Below are 25,095 nucleotides of genomic sequence, written 5' to 3'. Positions count from 1 at the left end.
GGTTGCAGGATGCGTTGTGGGGCGGGGCGGGAGGCACGAGAGGGAGCAGAGGGCGCTGGACCTTCTGTCCTGGCTCACCCCTTAAATAGTGCGGGCCTGCTGGATGGAGTCAGCCTAATTTGTAGGTCTGAAACATCATTTAGGCCATTGGGGGCCTCTTGGGTTCTTCATTTAGGAAATTACCATCCCCTATCTGAGATTTTTTGTCTCTTCCTCCCTGAACCCCCATAAACACCCCATAAAATGTCCCAGAACCCTGCATTTGCTTTGCTCACCTCCTGCATTATAATAATTTGGCTGCCTTATCTCCACTTGCTGACATCCAATTACGGGGTTATCACTGCCAACATCTCCCGTGGAAGCTTCCAGTGGGTCTGGCGGTCTGGGTGTGTGGGGGGGAAGAGAGAAGATCAGGGAAGCAGACGTCTAGGCCGGTTCTGCTTCAGGACATGACCTGGGTCAAGAATATTCCAGAGAATCATCCTTAGCCTGTCCCCTGCTGCTTCCTTCGGGGTCTGGAGGAGGATGACTCCGAGTATGGGAAGGAAGCCGGGAGAGTTGAGACTTCTGGCCCATCTGCAAGGAACTCTCAGTCTGCTGGGGGAGGCAGGACACAGTGAGAGACTTAGGTCACTGACAGCCCTGGTCACAAGTGCTGGGGGTGACTTGGGGCCAGAGCTAAAATGTTTCTCCAGAAAAGCATTTCTGGAATAAGAGTGGGGAGATACTAACTGGGGGTGGGAAGAAAATGGCTTGGGAGATGACCTGGGAAAGCTTGGGAAGATGGTGTTTCCTGAGGTTGTTGGTTTTTGGGGGGGAGGGGCCGGCGGGGGGGGGAGTTCTGAGTTCTTTAATAAGAGAAGAGGGATATTTATCCAATCCAAGGAACCTCTAATCAGGACATTTCCTGCCCTCGTGTCTCTGATTCTGGATCAATATGTGACCACCTATTAGAAACAAGGCCAAGAAGGGCTGAGGAAGACTCTTCTGATCTGAAATTAAGAACCAGATCTAGAACTTCATTCCATATAAGCATAGGAATATCCTTCTTTGATTCTAGTCCAATTTCCTTTTCTCCATCCTAAGTTGCCTTCAATTCTTCTCTCAGAAACAGCCCCAGGTGGGGTTCTATTTCTTCATTCTATTCTCAGTCTGGTCCTTGGTATGTGTCCCAGTTCCTTCATCAGATTGACAGGTCCCTAGATTAATCCTCCCTTCCCCTGCTCCCCCCATGCTCAGCCCAGGCCTTGGCACCAGGGACACTCGGAATGAGTGTGAAACAGACTGGTGCTTAGAACAAGGCTCATGGCTGTGCCCTCTGTTATACCCTGGAGCCTGGGCTCTCTGTGGGGCCCTCATGGAGTAGCCAGAAGATACCTGGGGGTAATTGGCTGACACAGCCTCCACTAAACCAATCACAGAGCATAATAACCACCAAGGTGTTTACCTCCAGGGGAACAAGGCTGTAGGGGCATCCATGAATAATGGAGATGGCACCAGCCACAGATGAGCAGATAGAGGAGTCTGGGGTGTCCTGCATGGGGAAGAGGGTGAGCTTTCTGTGCTGTCTAAGAAAAGATACTATAGCTCTCTCCCTCTGAGGAGAGGAGGAACAATGGCAGTAAGCCTGGGTGACCAGCAGGCCCTTCAAGAAGCTCAAGGTTATGCTTTCCATTATTTCATGAGAATTTTTTCCCCCTTGACCCATAATTTTAACCAGTTTTAATTTTTTTTCTGCACAAAGGGTTTATTAATTCTGGTCATTGATAATACAAAAGTAAGAAGAGGATTAAAATTGGAACAGGAGAAGCTTACATAGGATTGGCTGTCAATGGGAGCCTCTGAAGTCTCCTTTTTTCTGGAAACTTCTAAGGAGCTGAGGCAGCCATCCATCTAGCATCACCCCACTTCTGCCCAGGGTTAAGGAACAGGTAAGATGACCTTTTCTTATCTTCCCATGAAGGGTTGACTGGGTGCATGAATCAGGAATTCTTCACTACCCTCAACCTCAGCTCACCTTTCTCACAGATTATGAGGAGACAGAAGTGACACATCCAGGTTTCAGAGGCATCAGATGTGTGGGCAGATCAAAAGGTGGCTGGAGCCTGAGAGGAGGGCTCCGTACTGCACCTGCCTCTGTGTGACCTTGGCCCTGTGTGACCACCTCTGCACTCACTCTGGGTGAAAGCAACCCTCTGACACTGCAGCTCAGCAACGTAAGATGGAGAAAACCACTGTCAGTGAGGGTTTGCAAATGCATTGCTTGTTATATTGGATCTTTTGCCCTGGAACACTAGTTCTTGGGAAATTATTATATATCATGTAGGAAAAATGTGTAGGGGTGGATTCCATGATGGGTTAAAAAACATTAAACCAGTGACCTATTGCAAGACTTTTTAGATTCACCTACATGCTTAGTGCTTTCTACTGTGCAAAGGGTGCTGCCAAAGTCAGTGTTCCCACACACAGGGACTGGAAGTGGGAGTGTGAATAAGGTTTATTTTTTTCTACTTTTTAATAGTTTTGAATTTTCTAATATGAGCATATAATATATTTATAAATCAGTTATTTTTTAAAAAAAATCTAGAGAAGAAAAGAAAGGAAGGCTGTTTTAGTATCAGAGAGGAATATATACTTGAAGAAACACTGAGCAAGTTATCTCCATTTCACCATTAAATCAACTTAAGTTTTCTATATTTAAATATACTTACAACATCTAAAAACATGAAGATCTAAGTATAATAAATATACTGTGCAATCTGATCTGGTTTATGGCAATATGCCCAGGGATACACTGTCAAAACCAAAGGGAGGGTGTTTGCCTGGACTTGAGAGCATGTGCCAGCATCGTCCCAGCTCTGCTCAAAGAGAAAGAATTCTCAGGCTGATGACCGATGCTGGTATCTACCCAGGAAAAGGTTGTGCCCAAAACTGTTGGTGCTCACCAAGTGTCCTTGTTTGCCTCCTTGTTTCCCAGCCTCCTTTGGGGTTCAGTGGGGGATTTGGTCCTGTTGAATGTGAGTGGTATTGATCAGACTGCACAGTATATTTTTTAAAAATATATTTCTTTATTGATTTCAGAGAGGAAGGGAGAGGGAGAGAGAAATAGAAACATCAATGATGAGAGGGAATCATCGATCGGCTGCTTCCTGCACGCCCCCTACTGGGGATCAAGCCCGCAACCCAGGCATGTGTCCTTGACCAGAATAGAACCTGGGAGCAGGCTGATGCCCTATCCACTAAGCCAACCTGGCTAGAGCCACAGTATGTTTATTATACTTAGATCTTCATGTTTTTAGATGTTGTAAGTATGTTTAAATATAGGAAACTTCCAGGGTGAGGCAGTTAGCCCATGTGCCTCCTCTGTTCTTTCCCCCGTTCCTGTAGCTTTGCAGGCCATGTGGGCCATGTGGTGGGGCTACAAGAGAGAAGAGCGAGGTCCCTGAGACACCCACTGGGAGAACCATGTAGGAGAGCTGCCCCAACCTGCCTTGGACTGTGAATGAGAAATATCAAATTAAGCCATGAGATTTCAGGGTTTGTCTGTTGAGGCAGTCAGTGTTAATCATCTGAATCCAAGCATAGAAGTTGGAGGGTAGAAATATCTCTTAGTAGCCAATGCTCTTTATCCTTAGTTCATGCCCATCACAATCTTCTGATCACTATTAGACCTTCTCTACTTCCCTTCTCACTTAGTTGTTGAAACAATACTCTATCCTAGTAATACAAAGAGCGATGATAATTACAATGGTTTAATAGTATACTATGTGCCATTCACTGAATTAAATAATTATCATATATTCTTTCATTAAATTTAATTCTCATGACAACTTTATGAGGAACTACTATTATTAACCCCTTTTTACAGGTGGGAAAACTGAGGCTCATAAAGCAGAAATATCTTGCCTAAATCACAGTTAGTAAGTGGCAGAGGAGGACTCAAACCTGGGTCCATCTGACACCCAAGATGTTAGCTTCTCCCACAAGCTCTACAACATGAAATCCCAGCTCCTCAGCAGACTTGAAAGGACCTCTCTTATGTGGCTGATTCCTGGGGAGCCAGCTCCAGGTGCTACTCTTCTTCTCCACCTGCTAAGCCTCCTCGCCTTCCACCTCACACCCTGGCAATCGTGACCTATTGTCACCATGCTAGTGCCTCTGGCTACAATGCCCACTCCCTCCTTTTGTCTAGGCAATAAACTTTATCCTCTGAAAACACTGCACATGGACCTCCTCTGTCCAGGACCTCCCTGAAGAACCCCACTCTCCTGTGCTTCGGTATCTTCTTTTGTTGCCAATATCTCACTGTGGCAATTACATTTCTTATAGTTATGTCTCCATGAAGGGCATGGACCAAGTTTATATATCACTGTATCCCTATCACTAACTCATGCCATGTACATGATAGATGACAGTAACGTTCATTGAGTTGACCACAATTTCTTCATTGTCTCCAAGAGTGTATTCCCTGTGACTAATTATTCTGCCAACCAGTTCTCCTTTGGGCAATAAGACAACTGGCATATTATCCTACATAATAAAAGCCTAATATGCAAATTGTCCCCTCAGGAGTTCAACTGACCGGGTGTTCGATTGCTCACTATGATGTGCACTGACCACCAGGCAGCGCCGAATGAAGGAAGGCCATGGCCAGCAGAATGAAAGCCATGGCCATGGCAACCAGGGAAAGGAAGGCCCCAATTGGCCCTGATCACCGGCCAGGTTTAGGGACCCTACCTGTGCATGAAATTCATGCACCAGGCATCTAGTTTACAATATGTTCTCTTTAAAGTTTGAATTTTATGAATTGCTTTGCTAGCAGCTAAACACCTCTTGCAATGAGTTAATGAAGTTAAAATTTACTTTTTGTTGTTTTATTACCTGTAGCACATCTACAATGCAGCTTTGTGGCTGATTCATGTTCTTTCTTCCCCTCATGTTTGTTTGTTTTTTAATACCCACACCCCCACCCCCACACCTCCCCTTTGGCAACCATCAGCTTGTTCTTTATGAGTCTGTTTCTGTCTTGTTTATTCATTGTTTTATTTTGTTAGGTCCCACGTATAAGTGAGGTCATCATGGTATTTATCTTTCTCTGACTTATTTCACTCAGCATAATACCCTCTAGGTCCATCCATGTTGTTGCAAATGGCAAGGTTTCATTCTTTTTTATTGCTGAATAATATTCCATTGTGTGTGTGCGCACACGTGCACGTGCCATATCTTCTTTATCCATTCACCATTGATGGACATCTAGGTTGTTTTCATGTCTTGGCTATTACTAGTACAGCTGCAATGAGCATAAGGGTGCATATATCTTTTCGAGTTAGTGTTTTTGTTTTCTTTGAATAAATACCCAGAAGTGGAATTGCTGGATCATATGGCAGCTCTGTTTTTAATTTTTAATTGCACCAATATATGATCCCACCAATGGCATTCCAAGGTTCCATTTTCTGAAGTCAAGTCTTTGAGCCAAAAAGATTAAGGACAAGATTCTGTTTCCACTAACCTTTATTAATCATGAACTTTGTACCAGGCATTGCACAAGACATCCTCATATTGTCTTATTTTAGCCTTACAATGATCTGGGGGTACTATTCTGCCAATTTTATAGCTAAAGAAATGAGGCTTCAACTGATGGCAAGCTGTGCTCATGATCCCCAGTTACTTGCAGAGTCTGAACCTGAATTCAAAGCTATTGACTTGAAGTCTAGGACTCTCTCTGGACCCACCGTGATCCTGTTCAGATGCCTCTGTGAGCACAGCCTGAATGTGTGCCAGCCTCTCACTTGCCCTTTGTATCATGTTACATCCTGGCAGCAGCAGCATCATGGCCCGGGGACCCATGAGAAGTCTTCTGAGCACAGACTGTTTTGGAAGCTGAGTGGTGTGTGTAACAGAGATGGCCCTATGTTTAAACACAACTCAGACACTTATACATTCACATCCATACTCAACCCACTGAAATGGCAACAAGGACCAAGAAAACACTGGTTATTACATTAAAGACAATCTACCTTTGGCCTTTTCTGGAATAACAGTTATAACTTGAGCCCAGGCTTCTGGAACTGGCCTTCTGCTACCTCTTGACCAGTTTGAAACCTTGCCACAAGTATTGGCTCCCTATCCTTGCTGATAATCTGAAAGGTCTTAAAGATTACCCATTCACTGGAGCATTGGTGTGAGGAAAGCATGACTTAGAAGGTGCATCTGCTGGGGTGATGGGAACAGAGATGAATCCTGAGCATCACAAAATTCAGTGGAGGTGATGGTGAGATCCGGTAGTTGTGCAAGGATCTCTCTCACTCAGATCTAAAGATACTTTGGGACTCTTTGGAACACACTGGACCTCAGATGGCTCAGGCTCCAGGTCATTGACCTTCACAAGGCCTGAGATGAGGATTCCCTTAGGAAAGAGAAGCATCCTGTTCCTGCATGAGTTTTATAAGTTTATTGGTGAGACACGGGAAGCATGGAGGCGAGGTCTGAACAAGGACAAGAGCCCACATATTAACAGCACAAATGCCTTCATTGGTGGGAGAAGCCTGCAGGGGTACTCCCAGCTATAAAATCTGCAGGGACCATGCAAGGTACAATGTATAACCAGATGTTTCCCCTGAGCTGGAGTTGCTCTCACAGGAGACAGGTCTCTCAGTGGGCCTTCAATCATATGTACCCATGGAGCACATGGCCAAATAACTCCCTAAACCAAGGCATGGAAGGGGCAGTAGGAGGATGGGGGTTACCTCTGAGAAAAAATCCTTCCACTGCAAGTAGAAGGATTCAGGAAGTGGAGGCCCAGTTAAGAGGTCTCTTGGTACAGAGGCAGAGGATGGGCTAGATTCTAGAATCCCAATTCTACATTAAGAAAGACTAAGGCAGAGAAATGGAAGAGAGGAGATGTCAGTGGCAAAGAAAACCAAAAGGAAATGTGACAGAGGAGTTTCCTGTAGAAGGGAGTCCAGGGCAAGGCGGACAACTGTCTTTCTCTTTATCTTGTGGTTTTCTTAGTGGGTGAACTCAGAGCTGAGATCTTCCCAGAGGGATCCTTGAATTCATTTGCACTCCCCAGCCTGGTTTTGGCCTCCCCTCGAGGGCTGCAGTTTCCACTGCCAGTGACACAGCCTCCAGACAGCATGCCATAGCCAACAGAGCTGGGTCGATAGCCATAGGTACCTGCCCCGCTGAACCCAAAGCCGGCTCCTGTGCCCGCGGTCCCAGCTGTGGAGCTGCTGATGACTGCTGAGGAGGATGGAGAGAGAAGAGATAAGTGTGTGTCCCAGCACAGGAGTGGCACTGAGTCCCCTCCAACTTCCCAGTCCCAACTAACTTAAATGTCTCCTCTTTAAGCAAATACTTCACATCAATTGTGGACTTGAGTTAAGTGACTTACACTCAATTCCTGAGCAGCTCAAGCACCAGAAGCAGCCCAGATCCCATAGGACCCCCAAATCAGGCAACTTCTCCTTCTCTGAACAAACAGAAGTAGCAAGGACATCTCCTGAAGAACAGATGATGGCCAAGCAAGTCTTGCAACTAACTTTAGAATCCAGTCTTTTTTTTTTCCCAAAGAATATCCTGATTGGTTCATATAGGGGAGTTTTGCTGGCCTGTCTTAGAAGGAGACGGAGCTGAAGCCTGTAGGGCCAGCATTAGAGCGGGTGTGCACAGTGTGTCTGTGCCTGATCTCCACTCTCAGTGAGTAGATGTTATTCTTCCTGCCCCCGGCTTCCAGGCTTCCAACATGAGCAAATGCTGAGAGTTTTATCCCAGCATGGGAGAGATTTCAGGGCGGGCGGGGGGGCGGGCAAGGGGGAAACCAATGTGAAAAGTCAGGAAGTAATGGGAACAGAAGCAGTAGGTCTCAGCTGGGAGGTGATTATGACAGTGGAGCCCGGGCTGTTCCATGAGGGTCCTGGTCACAGGCACCCACTTAGTTTGTGCTTATTAATGGACTAAAAGCATTCCCCCATAGTCATGAAATACTCACAGATGCTCACAGAGTTGGTGTATTCTCCAGACATCCTGCACGGAGAGAAAAGCACAGGTGACTCTTTCACATGGAATCCGCGCTACCCTCACCACAGCCTGAAAGCCTCGGCCAGACTAGCTCATGTCCAGGCACACATTACACCTGTGTATCCCTAAGCACCTCCCTCTCCATCCTCAGTCTACTCTCCCTACTTCAGAGACTATGAACTTGCAGCCTTGGAGACCCCAGTAGCAACACCAGCTCCAGGGGTCCTCCTACCAAGTTTCTCCTTAGCCCACTTTTTTATTCCTGAGAGGCTACGGCCTGGATAAGTACATGTGGAAATAGCATCAGGATTTGCCACTGGTGGACTAACTGTATGATTTTAGGACCAGTAACCTGTCCTCTCTGAGTCTTTTGTGTAAAATGGTGCTAAGGTAGAACAGGGTTTTTTAAATGTCAGTGCTTCAGGTACCACCCTCCCAAGTGTTGCTATGACCATGTACAACTCATACTGTTATATAGCTAGTATTTTCACTGACTCTGCCTTTTATATAAAAAATCATTTCTCTTAAAAGGAAGTGTTATATCACCAGGATAAATAGACAACCAGTACCTACTATCTGACCAAACAAGAACAAAGCAGTAGCAGTAAAATCAAAATAATAAAAATTAAACAATTTTAAAAAAAATTGTGGCTAGATGTGTTGTCTGCCCAGAGACTGAACCTGGATCTATTCTCTTTATTAATAGGGGTATTTACAAGTGGCAGGGCAGTGGCAGAGACATAATAGCACCATGCAGAGACCGTCTCCAGTCTGAAGACTAGAACGAGAAGAACTGTAAAGGAAATCTCTGTCTCATCTGATCTTGTGCTATTTAAGGCTACGTGGGTAACCTAAAAAGCATCTCCAGCCACTCCATCAGCCTGACCCCCACACTCTGGGAAACTGAGTCAGAGATTACAAAAGTTTTTCCAGCTCTAACACTCTAAGATCCCTCCCATCACCCACCTGCACTCCTCGCCCTCCAGCAGCTTGCGGTAGGTGGCGATTTCTATGTCCAAAGCCAGCTTTGTGCTCATCAGCTCCTGGTACTCCCTCAGCATGCGGGCCAGCTCCTCCTTGGCCTGGTGCAGGGCAGCCTCCAGCTCATCCAGCTTGACCCGGGCATCCTTCAGGGCACAGTCGCCCCGCTGCTCAGCATCAGCGATAGCCGTCTCCAGGTTGGAGCACTGAGGGCCAGGAGGTAGCATCCCCCTGAGTTCTAAGGCACCCTGAGCCTCACTTAACCCTCCATCTGTTCACAGTGGTTGGACCCTCCTCTGTCCTTGCCCACGTCCTAGAGCAAAGCTGCACCCATGGTGTTGGGGCTTGTCAACCTGGGACTGTGAGAGGTGGTATCCTCAGACTCTTGGCTTTCTGAAAAGATGCTTCCAATTGTTCCCAGACTTTATTTGGGAGCTAAGTGTGGGGGTTGAGAGCAGGGGTTCTATTTGAGGAGTGGGGTCCTGAGATGGAGAACCAAGAGAAGGAGAGGAAGCAAGGGGAAGTATATGTGATGGACAGGCCACCCCTCCCTTGGGAGTAAGCCAGGAGCCGCTAAGACCCCTTCACCTGTTTCTTCACGCTCTCAATCTCCGAGCGCAGCCTTTGGATAAGTCGGGTCAGCTCTGAGATCTCGTTCTTGGTGTTTTTGAGGTCATCCCCATGCCGACCAGCTGCCAGCTGGAGCTCCTGGAACTAGGGGGAGATGGGCCAAAGCAGGGATTTTGACTCAGGGATGGGTAGGTGTCTCCAATTTCACCAGGCCTATCAACCTCCCACTCAATAATTGGATTTATTTATTTTTCTTAAGCACAGTTGCTCTCACTGATGGTTAGATTTGGCCATAAGGACTGTTGAAAGTCTCATACTCTCCACACTGAAATTTTATAACACACAACTCCAATTATGGTACTCTTCTGCCTATAGCCCTTCAAAGTCAAGGTCAAATTCAAACTCCTAGTATGGCATCCAGGTGCTTTGAGATCTGGCATCCGCCAGCTCCTTCTTACTCATTTCTCACAGCCTCTGCCCATCACCTACCTAGCTTTCCACATGTGCCAAATAGTTCCATGTCCCCTCAATATGCCACATACTCTCAAGTCTCTAAGTCTTTGCATGAACTTCTCCCTTCACCTGAAAAACCCTTTCCTATCCATTCTCTCTTGTTCCCTAGCTGGCTCCAACTCAGTCAGTACAGAATCACTACCCGCAGGATGCCTTCCCTGATCCCTGGTTGGGTGCACCATAGCCCCTGCTACACCAGTCCATAGCTCTTACCACACTGTACTGTGATCACAAGTTTCTAAATCTTTACCATCAGACTCAGAATGACTAGAGCAGTGGTCAGCAAACTGCGGCTCACGGGCCGTGGTTTGCTGCTCTGTTGACTAATGAGTTTGCCAACCATTGGCCTAGACTCTCGATTCCAATAATTACAGGCTGTTGTTGTTCCTTGTGATTAAGCCCCTATCCCAGTGGTCAGCAAACTCATTAGTCAACAGAACGGCAAACTGTGGCTTGCGAGCCGCAGTTTGCAGACCACTGGACTAGAGGGCAGGAACCTTTTTTTATTATTTAGTTCTGAATTCCTAGTACCTAGCACAGAGCCTAGCTAGTGTTCAAAGAGGTCTGATGGATGGAGGGATGAATGAATAAATGAACCAAAGAGAAAGCTGAAGAGCTGCCCAACTATATTTCCTGTGACTTCCTTCCCTTCACAGTTCAGCTGGGCCCCAAGCTCCTGGCATCTTTCTGGGCAAGGAGGAACATTTTGTGTATGAGTGGTAGGAATAGAATGACTATATCCTAACACTAGTCATGAATATTGGATCATCTACTCTTTGGGGATTATTCCTGCCTTTGATGTCATCCATTGTATAGTCAACAAAGAGTATTCCATTTCTACCCCATAATTTGGCTTAAGGGAAACACAAAAATGTATGACATTCAGACCTCTAGTGTCTATGCATTGCTTGTCTCTGTCCCTGGGTGCTTGGCCTTGCCAGTTCTCTCATATCTGGCCCCAGCATGGCCCTAGATTCAGGATTCCTCTTCTGAGACTCTGGAAGGCAGGGGTCTTCTCTCTACGCTCCTGTGTTTTATCTTTGGGGCTGTGTGAGCACAACCTCCCACACTCTGGCTGGGACAGAGGCACTGACTCCCCCAGTTCTGACACCATGCAGTCTCCTGAGTGATTAAACCACACAGCCATCCCTGACCCTAGCTTGCAGCAGAAAAGTAGAGGGATTTGGGGCCTGGGGACTTGAGTTGGAACCTTTATCAAGAAGCCCTGGACTGTGGTGTCTACCAGGCTTTGAAAGCCTCCCTTCCTCCCACCCCTGCAGGCCAAATCTTTCTGTCCCTAGGGTAGCAAGGAAGGGGGTGGGGATAAACAAGATAAAGAGAGTGTGGATTTTCCTTGAGAAGGAGCCTGATAAATAGCAAGGAACAATTAGGAAATTGCCATTTAGATCTGAGAAACCACACTATCTGAAGAATTATCTTCCCACCCACAACCCATTAGAGGAGTTAAGATCTAAGGGACTCAAACACCCCCTTTATTCTTGGACTTGGACTTGAATGAAAAGGTAGGAGTTACCTAATCTCAGATCACACTAAAGAGACCCCCTAATGTATTATAATTAACAAGGGATTTGAGATGCTAACTGCCCATGTTTTCTTCCTTCCCAGACACAGTTCAAAACTCTGCCTGCCCAAGTTGTTCCTGACTTGCCCCATCTGATCTTAGTTCCCTAACCTCTGTCTCCCCTGCATTCATGACTCTGTGCCACATTTGTTTGCCTCAGCTGTGTGTGTCCTCCCATAGCTGCCATGGTCTAGGTGGATCCTAAGGGCAGAGCTTCATCTTCTCCTCCCTTTGGGCTTCCATCAGTGTCTGGGAGAGTGTCTTGATCCCAACTAGTGTGTGGGCCATGGTGGGTCATGGAACTGGACCAGAGGTCTTAGAACACTTGACTCTGGAAGGCATGCAGCCTCACCTTGGTCTGGTACAGGGCCTCAGCCTCAGCCTTGCTCTTCAGGGCAATCTCCTCATACTGGGTGCGGACCTCATTGATGATGCTGTCTAGGTCCAGGTTCCGGTTGTTGTCCATGGATAGGATGACAGATGTGTCACTGATGTGGGATTGAATCTGAGCAATCTCCTGCATGGGAAACAAGGAGGCATGAAATGTCTTGTGAGCAGAGGAAAGTGCCAAGGTGATGGCCCTATCCCAGCAGGGGATCCCCCAAACCCTCCAAAGCAGATGCAGCTGTATTCTCCAAAACATATAAAAACGGAGCTCACCAGCCCAGAGGTTCCAACACCACACCTAGAAACTGCTGAGTGGGTTTGAAGCAGCCCAAGTAGAAAACAGCCCCCATGTCTGTCACCTGAGACTGGTCAGAAGTAGAAAAGATGGAGGGGAAACAGCCTGGACACCATACAAGAGACACTAAGGACACCGCAGCCCACAGATGCTTGGCCTACAGGTTGAGGCTTGAAGCCAGACTGTCACATAGAGTCAGTAGAAAGGTTTTGAGGCCTCTCCACCTCTGTCCCTAAGGATTTCTGACCAAGACCTGAGGAAATGCCCCAAGTGACAGAGAGAAGATAGGCAAAAATGAGAATGTGCTCCTCTGAAGATCAGTGGGAACCCCTTAAGCACCCCCGGCTTCCTGGAGGATGTGAGAGCAGGCCACTGGAGCTAGGCTGGGGCTGATGGCATACATCATTTGAAAGTATGAGGGTATATCTACAAAGTTCCCAGCATCCAAATACTAGAGACCTGGGCTGTTAAAGTTACTGATGAGTAAATAACTGCTCATTTACGTCTGTCCTTCCAGAAGACAAAGTGAGTCAGTGGTGGGATGGGGGAGCCTTACCCCTTCGTACAGACACTTGAAGAACTTGATCTCTCCATCCAGCGTGTCCACCTTGGCCTGCAGCTCCACCTTGCTCATGTAAGCCGCATCCACATCCTAAGGGAATCCAGGGACCCCCTGACATCACCCTTCTTCAAGTCCAGACAGCGTTCTCCTGGGAACTGGCACCCCAGCACTGACTTCGTGATGAGCTGCCTCAGGGAATGGAGTCAAGACCAAGAGGCCAAGAACCTGACTTCCACCCAGGACTCACTGTGAGACCTTAAACAAGTTCTTGGTGCCTCTGGAACTCCTGCCCCATCCTAAAATGGGATCTTTTTATTGCCTCTATTTCTCAAAGAGAAGGTACAGGAGACAGCCCTACCCCCCACCTCACACACACATACCCACACACACCCACAATCTGTCATTCATTAGAGCAGAGGGCAACAACTGCAATTTGTCAGAGGCAGGCAGAGTCGGAAGGCAAACCTATAGCCCCTCTCAAAGCATATCCTGTTCCCAAAACCAAAGTGGGCATGACCTGGGGATTGACTATCCATGTCTAGGCTCCTGCCCATTTACACAAAACACAAAGGTGTTCTAGATAAACACCAAGGTGTTGCAACATGTCCCAAGCAACAAATCCCTCCATCTGCCTTGGCACTTCAGCTCCAGGCCCTTGTAGGGAGCACAGACTTCAGTATCCTCTCTGATGTCACCTCACCCACCCTCCACACTCCACTCCTTGGGTAACCGAGGGATATGCACCCTCTCCTCACCTTCTTAAGCACCACGAATTCATTCTCAGCAGTTGTGCGCTTGTTTATTTCCTCCTCATACCTGTAGGAAAAGCATCACAGTGAGCAGAGCGCGCGCGCGTACGTGTGTGTGTGTGTGTGTGTGTGTGTGTGTGTGTGTGTGTTTTCATTATGAAAAGAGAAAGGACGTGCTCATGTTGTGTATCTTTTAATAGGTATTATTCTACATCTTTGCAAATCTGTCCAACTCACTAAGACTATTTGTTCAGCATTGTGGGCAGGGTTTGAAGCAATCCCCACCCCCGTGGGCCAGGTGACTAGATGGTTTGGGGTCTGAATTTCCTCTGCTATCTGGAGAGTGAGTAGGTTCTTCCTCCTCCCATTCAGTGTCCAAACCACAAGAACATGACACTGTCTTTCAGCCATGATTCTTGTGTCTAACACCCCTACCAATAACTCCACCTCATCCTCAAGCTTGAATCCCAAGGCAGCCAGCACTGTCCCCTTGGGAAGGAAGAAGAAGCATGGCCCAAGTGTCCAGGACCTGAGGGAAATGAGAAAGGAAGCCCAACAGAAATCCAAGCTTCCTGGCATGCAGAGGAGTCTCCTTGGAACTTAGAGGCAACTCAGGAACCAAGAGGCTGTGGGGCAGGCACACATGAACTCTCTCCAGTGAGGAAAGGAGAGAACATGCCCTGGAGGTAGTCTCTGTCAGGACAGTCCTGCCGCTTTCCAAGAGGCTGGCTGTCCCCTGCCCAGCTTGCTCAGCTATCATCTTGCCTGGGCAGAGGAGCTCAAGCTGGGTCACTCCCACCTGAGCTCAGTGCTCCTGAAACCAGAGGCAAATGTCCCAGTGCCTGCTGGGAAAACCCAGCCCAAGAGGTGGTCAATCTGGGTCAGGATCCTTGCTCACCTCTTCTTGTAGTCCTCCACCACGTCCCGCATGTTCCTCAGCTCCGAGTCCAGCCTCACTCTGTCCCCTGACAGCGTCTCCAGCTGCTTCCGCAGGCTGCTGATGTAGCCCTCGTACACGGGCTCCAGGTTGTTCTTGCAGTTGTTCAGGTCCAGCTGCTGTAGCAGCTCCCACTTAGTCTCCAGCACCTGGTTCTGCTGCTCCAGGAACCGCACCTGGAACCCAGATCAACAGACACTCAGTCATGGTGAGAGGCTGTGTGTTTCCTTTTCTGGATGGTAGCTGTGTTCTCTTATGCTACATTAGCTTAAAGGGTAAGCCTCATGCCCCTTGACACCCAGGCCCTTTGTCTGACTCAGGAGTTCTCTTTCTGGGAGCACCACACACCATCAGGAGGGGCCTCAACATCTTCATTTCCCTCTTATCAAGATATGTCTCCTCTGCATCTGTCCAAATCTGCTTGGGCCAATGTCAGTGGTCAGCCTTGGCCAGTGCTGGCCTTAAATATGTAAACTGACCTGTATTGGCCTTCATGCTCCTGGGTGGCTCTGCTCAGACCCAGTAGCCTGGCCTGTGCTCTGCCTACTCTCTGTCTCCTCGGTCATGGCCTTTCCCAGCCCAGCCAGAGGTCAGTGTTCAGCTGACCTGAAGTCTCAGCACTTCCTATGTTGCTTTCATGTCCAAATCTATGATCTCAGAGCATTTCCCCAGCATTCTCAAATGACAGCCTATAAATATTATATCATTTCCTTGAAGGAAACCTTCTGGTGGTTCCTTATCACCTACAGAGTCAAGTCCAAATTCCTTCTTATGCTCTTCATAATGGGCCCAGCCACTCTGCTGCCATTCACTTAACATTCACACAACCCAAGGTGTCCTGCTCTCCAGACAAGTCCTTCATGCTACATGTGACTGCTCCCTCTCCTACGTTGCCTTTCCCCACCTCCGTCTGGCAAACTCCTCCTCAGGTTTGACCCCCCATCCTGCTGTCATCTTTGGGAAGCTTCCCCTACTCCCCGAAGCTCAGGAAGTCTCCTTCCCAAGACACTCCTACCTCTTTGCTCATCAGTGGCTCTCAAACTTCAGTGTGCATCAGCATCACCTTGGGGCTTGTAGAGCTGCACATTCCCAGGCCCCACTCCCAGAGTTTGTGGTTCAATAGGCACGAAGTGGAGCCTGAGAATGAGCATTTCTAATCAGTGCCCAGGTGAGGCTGATGCTGCCAGTTCAGGGACCATTTTTGGGAACCTCTACTCCAATGCACTACTGATCCCCATGTGCCTCGCCCTGGGGCCTGCATGTCCGTTTGGATGTATCACAGGCTCTGAGTCTGTCTTCTGACCAGAGTCTGAGCTGGTCTGGGTCCCCAAAGAGGAGGAGATAGGCCCTATGGCATTCCAGACATCCTGGGCTTCCATAGACCTCTCCATTGTCTGGCTTCTAAGTTTCATGTGCCATCACTCTCCTACTTCTCAACTCATGCCACTGTCCCTGCCTCCAGGAGACCTTCCCAGACTGAGCTCTCTAGCTCCTCCCGCCCCTCTGGCCACCCTGACCTCTCAACACTGATGTCCAGGATTCGTCCAGTTCCTCCCTGCCCTGTCCTCAGTTGTGTCTGCATCCTGGAAAGGTGGCCTGTCTTCCTCTGCCTCAGACTGGGAGCCCCCAAGGACAGTGAAGGTGGAAGAACGAAGGGGCTCTACATTCGGCTTTCTCCAGAAAGTCCCACCTTGTCGATGAAGGAGGCAAACTTGTTGTTCAGAGTCTTGATCTGCTCCCGCTCCTGGGCACGCACTTTCTGGATCTCAGGGTCCAGCTCCACATTGAGGGGAGCCAGGAGGCTCTTGTTGATGGTGACCTGAGAGATGCCTCCTGGAGGGCACACAGATGGACAGGTGGGCCCCAAGGCCACACTGCCAAACATGCTGCCAGCAAAACCGCTGGCCCGACTCCGGCCAAATCCATAGCCCCCTGTTCGCCCGTTGCCACTGGTCACGTTGTAGGAGATGCTCCGGGAGCCCCCCAGGCTGTAGAGGCTCCGGCTCCCAAAGCCCCCGCTGAGCCCTTTGCCCCTTGCCCGGTAGGAAGGCGAGCTGCCCCCTGAGAGCACAGCGGAGCAGCCGCTGAAGCCCCCCTTGGCGGCAGCTCCCGACTTGTAGGTGAACTGGCGGCTCATGCTAGAAAATCCAGAAAGCTGGAAGAAGAAGCTAATCCTTAGCTGAGATGCAACTCACAAGCCTGAGATCTTGGTCTCCCCCTTTATAGGGCTCGAGAGGGAGCCACTGCCCTAATTTGTGGGTTTAGTTTGCCTGGGAGCAAGAAATCATTTTCTCCCAGCAAAATCAGAAATGCCACGTAAATAACTTGAAAACCCCCAAAGTGATGGGCTTGCATGCCTTGCTCATGTAATTTGAGTCTTATCTAATCAACCTCGGGTATTTAGCCTGGCCAAATTACCCCTAGAAAGATCTTGGCTGGGAGGTTTGTCACAGACTCAATTGCCCTTCCCCAGGGAGTGGGAAGGGGAGGGGTGGATTGCGGGGGTGCAGAGGGGAGACCTTTAATTGACAGAGTCATCTGTGAAAGATCTCACGACTGTACCAGCATCAGATGGGCTGCTTCAGGGACCGCTTTCATGTGGTTAGGAGGAGACTCCATGACCGAGCTTCCCAGGGTTCCTAGAGATAGTTCTCATGGTGACCAGGACCATGGGTGATGAGCCAGGACTAGGAATCCAACCCAGCCCTCTGGCTGCCAGCCCCTGTTGTGGCCTCCCAGGCAGGTCTCCTGCTCCTCTGTGCTGGCCAGGCTGCCCTGCACACATTGACTTTGCTCCTGCCTCTCCCACTGCCCTCACCCTTGACCTTGAAATAATGGTATTGCCACCATTCATGGTAGCTGACACTGGTGCAGTGCTTTACAGCATTAAAAAAAGCTCCTGGCACACAGAAGCTCACTTAACCCACTTGACATGGGGAGGAGCTTGATGACCCACATTTCACAAATGGGAAAACCAAGGCTCAGATAGTTGAGGACAGTGAACATTTCATGAGCTCTTTCTCTGTAAGAATCTCAAAGGATACAAATTTTCCACAAAACCTAGGTCCAGCCTTGAGGGATTCCCTTGGATGGTCTCTGTCTCCACATCAGAGAGGCCTTCCCATGCAGGCCTTGCTTGTCTGCCCAGACAGGCAGACAACCATTCACCTCTTTAGTCATTCATCCATCCACTCATTTAACAAACTTTGGTTGAGGTCTGACTCTGTCCAGGGTACTATGCTAGGCTCCAGGGTCATAAATTATAAGACAATAACCTAGTTTACAATTCTAGGATGAGGGAAGACACTTAAATTTCATTAGATCCTTGACATTACCAAAGTATTCACAATTCCCCAAACCAAAATATATTCATAGTACATAATTTCCTCCATGAAAATGCAATTACTTCACTAGCCAGAGTGCTTGAACGAACAGCTCGCCAATCCCTCTTATCTATTTCTGTGCAGAGATGATGGCCCCATCCTGTAGTATACTAGCATTGTATATTATAACACAACTAGTGGCCCAGTTCACGAAATTCGTGCACATTAAAAGGGGATTAATTAGAGGAAATAATTTAATATTGCTATTTGCCCTTTCTCTATAATAGAGTGTCAGAGATGAAAGAAAATTAGTAAAATGTATATGAAAACCTTCCTCCTATCAGAGTCTGGGGCACACCAAGGGACCCAGAGTCAAGTCCCCGCCCACCCACATGTGCCTCAAAATCTCGTGAGACCCAGACCCAGCCGCCCCCCCCCCCCATTGGGATAGATCCAGACCTAGCTAGTCCCACCCTTGTCAAGCCCCGCTAGGTAGGGAATGTAGCCTCAGGTCCCCTGGCCTGGCACCAGGATGGGGGGAATGGCCTGAGGTCCCCCAGCCCAGACCAAGGTGGGGGGCATGCCTTGAGGTCCCCCATCAAGCCCCACCAGGTGTGAGACATGGCCTGAGATCCCCTGTCAAGCCCCGCTGGGTGGGAGGCATGGCCTGAGGTCCCCCGTCAAGCCCCGCCAGGTGGGGGGGAGGGGTGCAGCCTCAGGTCCCCCCTGGGCGGTGGGCATGGCCTGAGTTCCCCTGACCCAGCACTGGGGGTGCACCTTGAAGTCCCCTGTCAAGCCCGGCCAGGCAGGGGGGCACAGCCTCAGGTCCCCTGGCTTGGTGCTGGGGCGGGGGTGCAGCCTGAGGTCCCCCCGTCTGGTGCCAGGGTGGGAGGCGTGGCCTGAAGTCCCCTGTCAAGTCCCATCTGGTGGGGGGCATGGCCTGAGGTCCCCTGTCAAGCCCCACGGGGGCAGGGGAGGGCATAGCCTCAGGTCCCTGCTGATTGCTTGTTAAGGCTCCTTATGGGAACTTGGCCTCATATGTGGGTGCAGCCATCTTTGTGATGGTTAATTAGCATATTCCCTCTTTATTAGATAGGATAACATTACCTCTAATACAGTTGTACCAAGCAATTGCCAAATTCAACCTTCCCTTCTTTTTTTTTAATATAAAATAGCTATTTTAAATTAAGAATAATCATTTTCTTAGTCTCAATTTTGCTACCAGCAATGGCACTTGGCAAACTTTTCAGAATTTTTACATTAGACACGAAGGATTTATCCCTTTGCAGTTTCTCCCTAAGGCACGAGTTAAGCCCAACAAAGCTGTGTTCCAGCCAGAATCACTCCCTAATTGGCTCTCTTGTGCACACCAGAGTCAAGGGAGATGTGAGTCAGACCTGTGTCTCGCAGAACTGCAAACTGCTGTCCCAGGCCTTCAGATCGCTCCCTAAGGGCTGAAAGCAGGTGCTCATGTGGTGAGGGCCAGCTCAGCAGCGTGCTGTGTGAGTGTTAACGTGCAGCTAGCCCTTCACCCCACATGGCCTTCACTTCCCCTCTCTCACCCTGGCCTACTCTCCTTGTGAACCTGCTACAAGGCACCCTGGAAACCTCTGGTCACTTGTCAATCCAGCCACTCCTATCTGCCTAGCCTCCCCAAATTACACCACTTCTCTGCACTCATTGAGAGTCTGTACCTGTGTTCCACGTGTGTGCCAATCTTCCTCGGCAGCCTGGAAGTTTCTTGAGGACAAGTTCTATGCTCCCTCTAGTCCTCTTTACCCACTGCCCAGAACCATGGGGTAAGGGATTCTCAGAAAGTCTTAGAGGGTACAAAAGGCTCTCAGGAGACCCCTGGAATCATCGCCCCTAAGGACAGAACCCTTAGCACCTGTGTTTAAAACTTTCTTAAGTGACTTTTAAAAATAGTGGGCCATTACATTTCACATCCTGCCACAGCTTTCTACGGGGTGGGGCGGGGGTTGGGAGGAGAAAGGGCTCAACACCAGGTGAGCCCTTATTAATCTTCACCCTATCAAGGAGGTACAATTAATACATATTTTTACAGGTAAGGAAACTGAGGTACAGAGAGGTTAAGTCACTTGGACAAGGTCACACAGCTGGGCAGTGTGAATGGAAGCCAGGCAGTCCACTGTAGAACACATGCACTTAACCACTGGGGCCTGCAATTTTTTTAAAAATAATCCATTTCCCCAACGCTGAGATTATTATTCAAAATGTCTGGGTCAGGGCCTGAGCTTGTAGAGTTTCTAATCCTTCCTCACACTTCTTTCTTTGGAGCCTAAACCCACACTTAGGGGCTCTGCCTTTTAAGGTACAGTCAGGAGCATTAAATAATTTCAGCTCACATTCCATTGTCCAGAACTTAGTTTCATGGTCATAATTATTTGGAAATGTAGTCTTTAGGTGGGTAGCCAGGTCTCATCTACAATCTCTATTTCAGTAGCAAGAGGGGAGAAAGGACACTGGGGAATGAACAGCAGGCTTGGGAACACTCTGTCTGCTAGGTAAGCACCCTTGTCCCTGTATCATCCATCCACTATTTAAAACTATGCAATGGGGTCCAAATCTCTTGAGATAATGCAGCAGCAGGATGACCAACCATCCCAGTTTACCTGAAACTGAGTGGGTTCTCAGGATGTGGGACTTTCAGGGTTCTTTTTAATGGTTGACAGTATTACAAATGTCTCCCATTGACCCCCTCTCAGGAAAACCGAACAAGTTGGTCAGCCTACCCAGAAAGGCTCTCATCTCAAGATCTGGCCCAACCCACCTCTCCTACTATTTTTCTCTCCAAGCTCTGCCAGGCCTCACTTCCTTAAAAGAGCCCAAAGAGCCATGCTCTTGTCAACCTCCTTTTCATTTATTCAACTTATAGTTATTGACCACCTACTTTGGGCGTAGCTTCCTCACTGGGGATAGAACACCTCTATCTAAAACACTCCCTACCCACGCTAACTCCTCCTCATCTTTCCATGTTCAGGTGTCAGCTTCCAAGGCTCTTCATCAGGGAAGTCTCCCCATCCTCCTGGTCTGGCCCTTGCTCCTGACATGCCAGAGATAGCACTTACATCACTGCTCTCTGATTGCACATTCACTGGCCTGCCTTCTTGGTAGACAAAGTTCTAGGTCACCTTTTGTACCTGTGTTGAGAACAGAGTCTGGCACATAGTAGGTGCTCAATTAATGATTATTGAATGAGCTTAGGGCTGGCTCAGACAAGTAGCTATGCCAATCCCCTACCTGGCCACCTTCTCTCCTCTAAGTGCTCATGACAGGGAACTGATGACCCCTCCCAATCCAGGACCGCAGGACTCCATGGTGTGTTGGGCTGGAACTGCTTTCTGGGCAAAGCTGGAGACAAAGAGGCAGAGTTGCCCTCCCAGTCTGAGCCCACAGGCTGCTGCTTCCACTAAACACCCTGTAGCCATTTACCTGATAATAATCCTTATAACAACCATAGCTACACTATTACCCCTTAATTAGGCAATAATGATTACAGCTTGGCTGCCAAGTAGAGCTCAAGAACCTGAAGTTAATTATTTTAAAAATGCATCTTTCTCAATAAAGAGAAAAAGTAAGGGTCATTTTTGCCTACCTTCCAAAGCTAAATAGAAATGACATGCCCTTCCACCAGCAAGATAACTGAGTGGGGAGAACAGCGAGTGAGAGAGAGAGAGAGAGAGAGAGAGAGAGAGAGAGAGAGAGAGAGAGAGAGTGTGTGTTGCAGGACGACAAGTGGGAGTGAACAATATTCATGGCCCACCTGGTCAGTGCATACACGTTCCCAAGTGGATGAATTTCCAATGGAGAAACAGGACACAACATCTCCATGGAGAGTAGGACCCCAGGGCTCTCTTGATGGCTCTTGTAGCTCAGCAGGTCACACTGGACATTTATTTCAAATTGAACTTCATCAGGAGTGTGGTCCTAACATATATTTGCTTCTCTTCCACTTTTATCCTCATCCCTGGGGAAGGGGAGACACATGAACCCAGCCCCCTCTCACGTTGTTTTCAGGTGAATGATACACACTGGCTTTCCCAGGATGAGGAAACGGGGTGGGGCCAGGCTGACACTCCTGCACCCTCCAGATCCCCATAGGCCTTTCTCTTCCTTCCTCTCTATGGTGGAAGCCTGGGGCCCTGAATCAGTCTGTGGGCACTGGCTGTGTGGTCTTAGACAAGTTGCTTCTCATAGCCTCATGGAGGGGATTTGAGTACAAGTCCCCAAGTCCCCAGTACCCATCCTAGGGCTCCCAGGGATCCAAGGTTCCCTTTGCATCTAAGATCCTATGCTCACCTCCAGGCTGTCAGGGCCCCCTGAGTCCCGTGGTGGAGAGATGTCTTTCCCATAGATTCGCCCAGGTTCTGTGAATCTATGGGAGGTGGAGTCCTAATACCCCAGACTGGATTACATGGGGCTTTAGAAAATCAAATTGGAATAGGTTCTTGATAACCCATGGCTGCAGATTATGAGTATAATGACTGACACCCATGAAGGTGGATAACAGAACTGATAGTGATCATAGAAAAGATGTGTATACCTGTGCTTCTGGACTGCGGTAGAGGAGCACTTTGGTGTCTGCCCCACAGAAGGGGACAGTTGGACTAAGAACACTACAGGGGTGAAGGGCCAGGCAGGGAAAATGTGGCTGACAATCCTATCGGCCCATTGAGACTGCATGTGAAGGGTTTCCATGGGGCCCCAACCTTCGGATGTATGAAAAAAAAGAACTTGTTTTGACCCAGGAGCCTGTCTCCAAATTGCCAAAGGTGCTGTGTGTGAAATACTCAAGTTGATAGATGCCACAAGATCGGGACCAGAGACTCAGCCTTGCCTCTGGGAGGGAAACCCACAAGTTTCTGTGCCCTGAGCTGGGGCCCTGGTTTCTTGTTTAACTTGACTCTTCATTTCCCTCACCAGAACCGGTGTTTCCAGAATTCCCAGCCTGAGGTCTGGGTCCTTGGGAGCCCCTTCTGTCCCTGCAGAACCCACAGGCCTAGCTGCAGATCCAGATGCTACACTGAATTTTCAGGGTGGGGTCCTACCTCCTCTCACAGAGACTGCCCCCTGAGTTAAAGTCAGTCATGGCTGTATTGGAAGTGGGGACTATACTTGGCACCACTACTGTGGGGAGACAGAGAGGGAGGATCAGAATGGCTACGGGCATCCCCACATGCTTTCTAGGTCCCTGAACACACATGGCACTGAGGGGCATCTTCCGGAAGTGTCCTATAAAAAAACAGTGACTTCCACAACATCCATCCATCTGGGCTACCTCTCCACCACAGAATTCAGGGTGTCCTGGCTGCCTAGAGGTGAGCATGGGATCCTAGGTGCAATGGGAACCTTGGAACTTCCTACTCAAATCCCTCCATGGGGCCACAAGACAAGAAGTGACTAAGACCACATAGCCAGTGTCTTCAGAGTGAGGCCAGAGCCCCAGGCCCTAGCCTCCTAGCAGAGGGCTCCTCCCTCCTTAGCTCAGGCAAGGGGAAGGGTGACTCCTGACTGGCCAGCGAAGGAGAACCCCCTGTTATTCACAGTAACTCACATTGTTGGTCATTTCTTCAGACAGACTGTTGGCATGAAAACAATCAGAATAATGAATAAATCCTCTGACCCAGATTCAGAGGAGGATAAATTCCAGAAGAAGGATATCCTAGATCTGATCCATAATTTGTAATTCACTTTCACTCTGGAAAACACCTGGGTCCCAGAATTGCATCAGCTCCCACTGGGAATTATAAGGGCCCATGCTCCCAACACAGTGAGCTCAACACCACTGTTCCCAGATTCCCACACTGCTCTTGCTGCCTGGTCCCCTTAGCCCTCAAGTCCTCTGCACCCTTTCCTCAGCCGGGGCTCAGTCCATTCATGCTAAGGAAAGCTATGCCTTATTTCTCTGTCTTTCTCAATGGAAGGGAAATCTATCCACTTTTCCCTCTGGTCCAGAGGTCTAGAAAGATAGTGCGGAGGAGAGTCAGAATCCAAAATACAGGGTCATCAATGCTAATCATGTATACTTTGGACAAAGGTCCTGACTGGACACACACTCTACTACCACTGACAAAATTCAGGTGTCATTTCAGGAATAATGAATGCATTAATTAGTTGTCCCATCATACAGATAGGAATGCTGTTTCAGGGTCACTGCTGATGGACACCTGCCCATTTTCTAACCTCTGGATCCCCCACCTGCTCTCCTTGCCCTCCAGCAGCCTGCAGTAGGTGGCTATCTGCATGTCCAGGAACAGCTTGGCTCCCAGAAGCTCCTGGTAGTCATGCAGAAATCAAGCCAGATGCTTCTTCTATTGCTGCAGGGCAGCCTCTACCTCAGCCGCTTGGCCTGCCATCTTCATGGGCCACCTCACCCTTCTACTCTGGGCCTCCACGATAGTGTCTTGCAGGGTAGTGCTCTGCCAAGGGCCAATAACAGGCGGTAAAGGAGGCACAAGAGACCAGGTACCTACCTGTACCTAGCTGGGCTTCTCTCTTGCCCACCTTCATAATTTATTGTGGAAGGTGTGAGAATATAGGAAAGTAGGGGGGAAAACCTATCATAACATCACCACCACCCCCACAAAGATTACAACTAGGTGCCCCACCTGGTTCTTGAGGTTAGCACTTTCTGCTTGAAGTCTTTGGATGGCTCGGTTTAGTTCAATGCCCTTCATTTTAATCATTTTGAGGTCATCACCCTTTCTCCAGGCAGTAACCTGGAGCTCCTGGGCCTGGGACCAGGAAAAGGCAAGAGTGAAAAGGTAGCATGGGGAGAGCCAATCCCAGGCTCCTCCCCCAGACCTCTGAGCCACCTGCCCAGTCTGGTCTTTTGGTCAAAACCAACCTATAGAGGAGACACATTCCGGTCAGCTAGGAATGTAGGGTCTAGCTGAGGAAACAAAACAAGGTCAGGTTTCCTGAAAATGTGCTTCCATGGAGGTGGCGTCGGGGCAGAGGGGAGCATGTACAGGTGGAAGGAAACAGGCCTGGCTGAAACACTGGCTGCCATGATACTTGAAATTAAGAGCTGACTGTACTGGTTAGAAGGTCACCTAGGTGTCTCTAAATGTGCCTGGGTCTGCAGAGTTGGTGGCCTCCTCTCCCATAGGACTGGCAAGTCCCCAAGTACCCAGAGCTCTAGTAACTCCAAGAG

At 48.8% G+C, this 25,095-nt stretch overlaps 1 protein-coding gene across 1 annotated transcript; it reads right to left on the bottom strand.

Moving 5' to 3' along the window:
• Window positions 1-6,991: 6,991 nt before the first annotated feature.
• On the bottom strand, window positions 6,992-16,732 carry LOC308243504 (keratin, type II cytoskeletal 73; the record flags this gene model as incomplete). The annotated part of the gene is made up of 9 exons (XM_080659046.1): window positions 6,992-7,242; window positions 7,991-8,025; window positions 8,986-9,206; window positions 9,589-9,714; window positions 12,018-12,182; window positions 12,904-12,999; window positions 13,665-13,725; window positions 14,557-14,771; window positions 16,286-16,732. The coding sequence occupies 9 exons, from the start codon at window positions 16,730-16,732 to the stop codon at window positions 6,992-6,994; spliced, it is 1,617 nt and encodes a 538-aa protein (XP_080515172.1).
• Window positions 16,733-25,095: the final 8,363 nt, after the last annotated feature.

This window comes from Plecotus auritus (assembly GCF_963455305.1).
Source record: "Plecotus auritus genome assembly, chromosome: 3".
Classification (NCBI taxonomy): domain Eukaryota; kingdom Metazoa; phylum Chordata; class Mammalia; order Chiroptera; family Vespertilionidae; genus Plecotus; species Plecotus auritus.
Note: the sequence above shows the minus strand (reverse complement) of the source record. Positions and strands in the feature narration are given on the sequence as shown.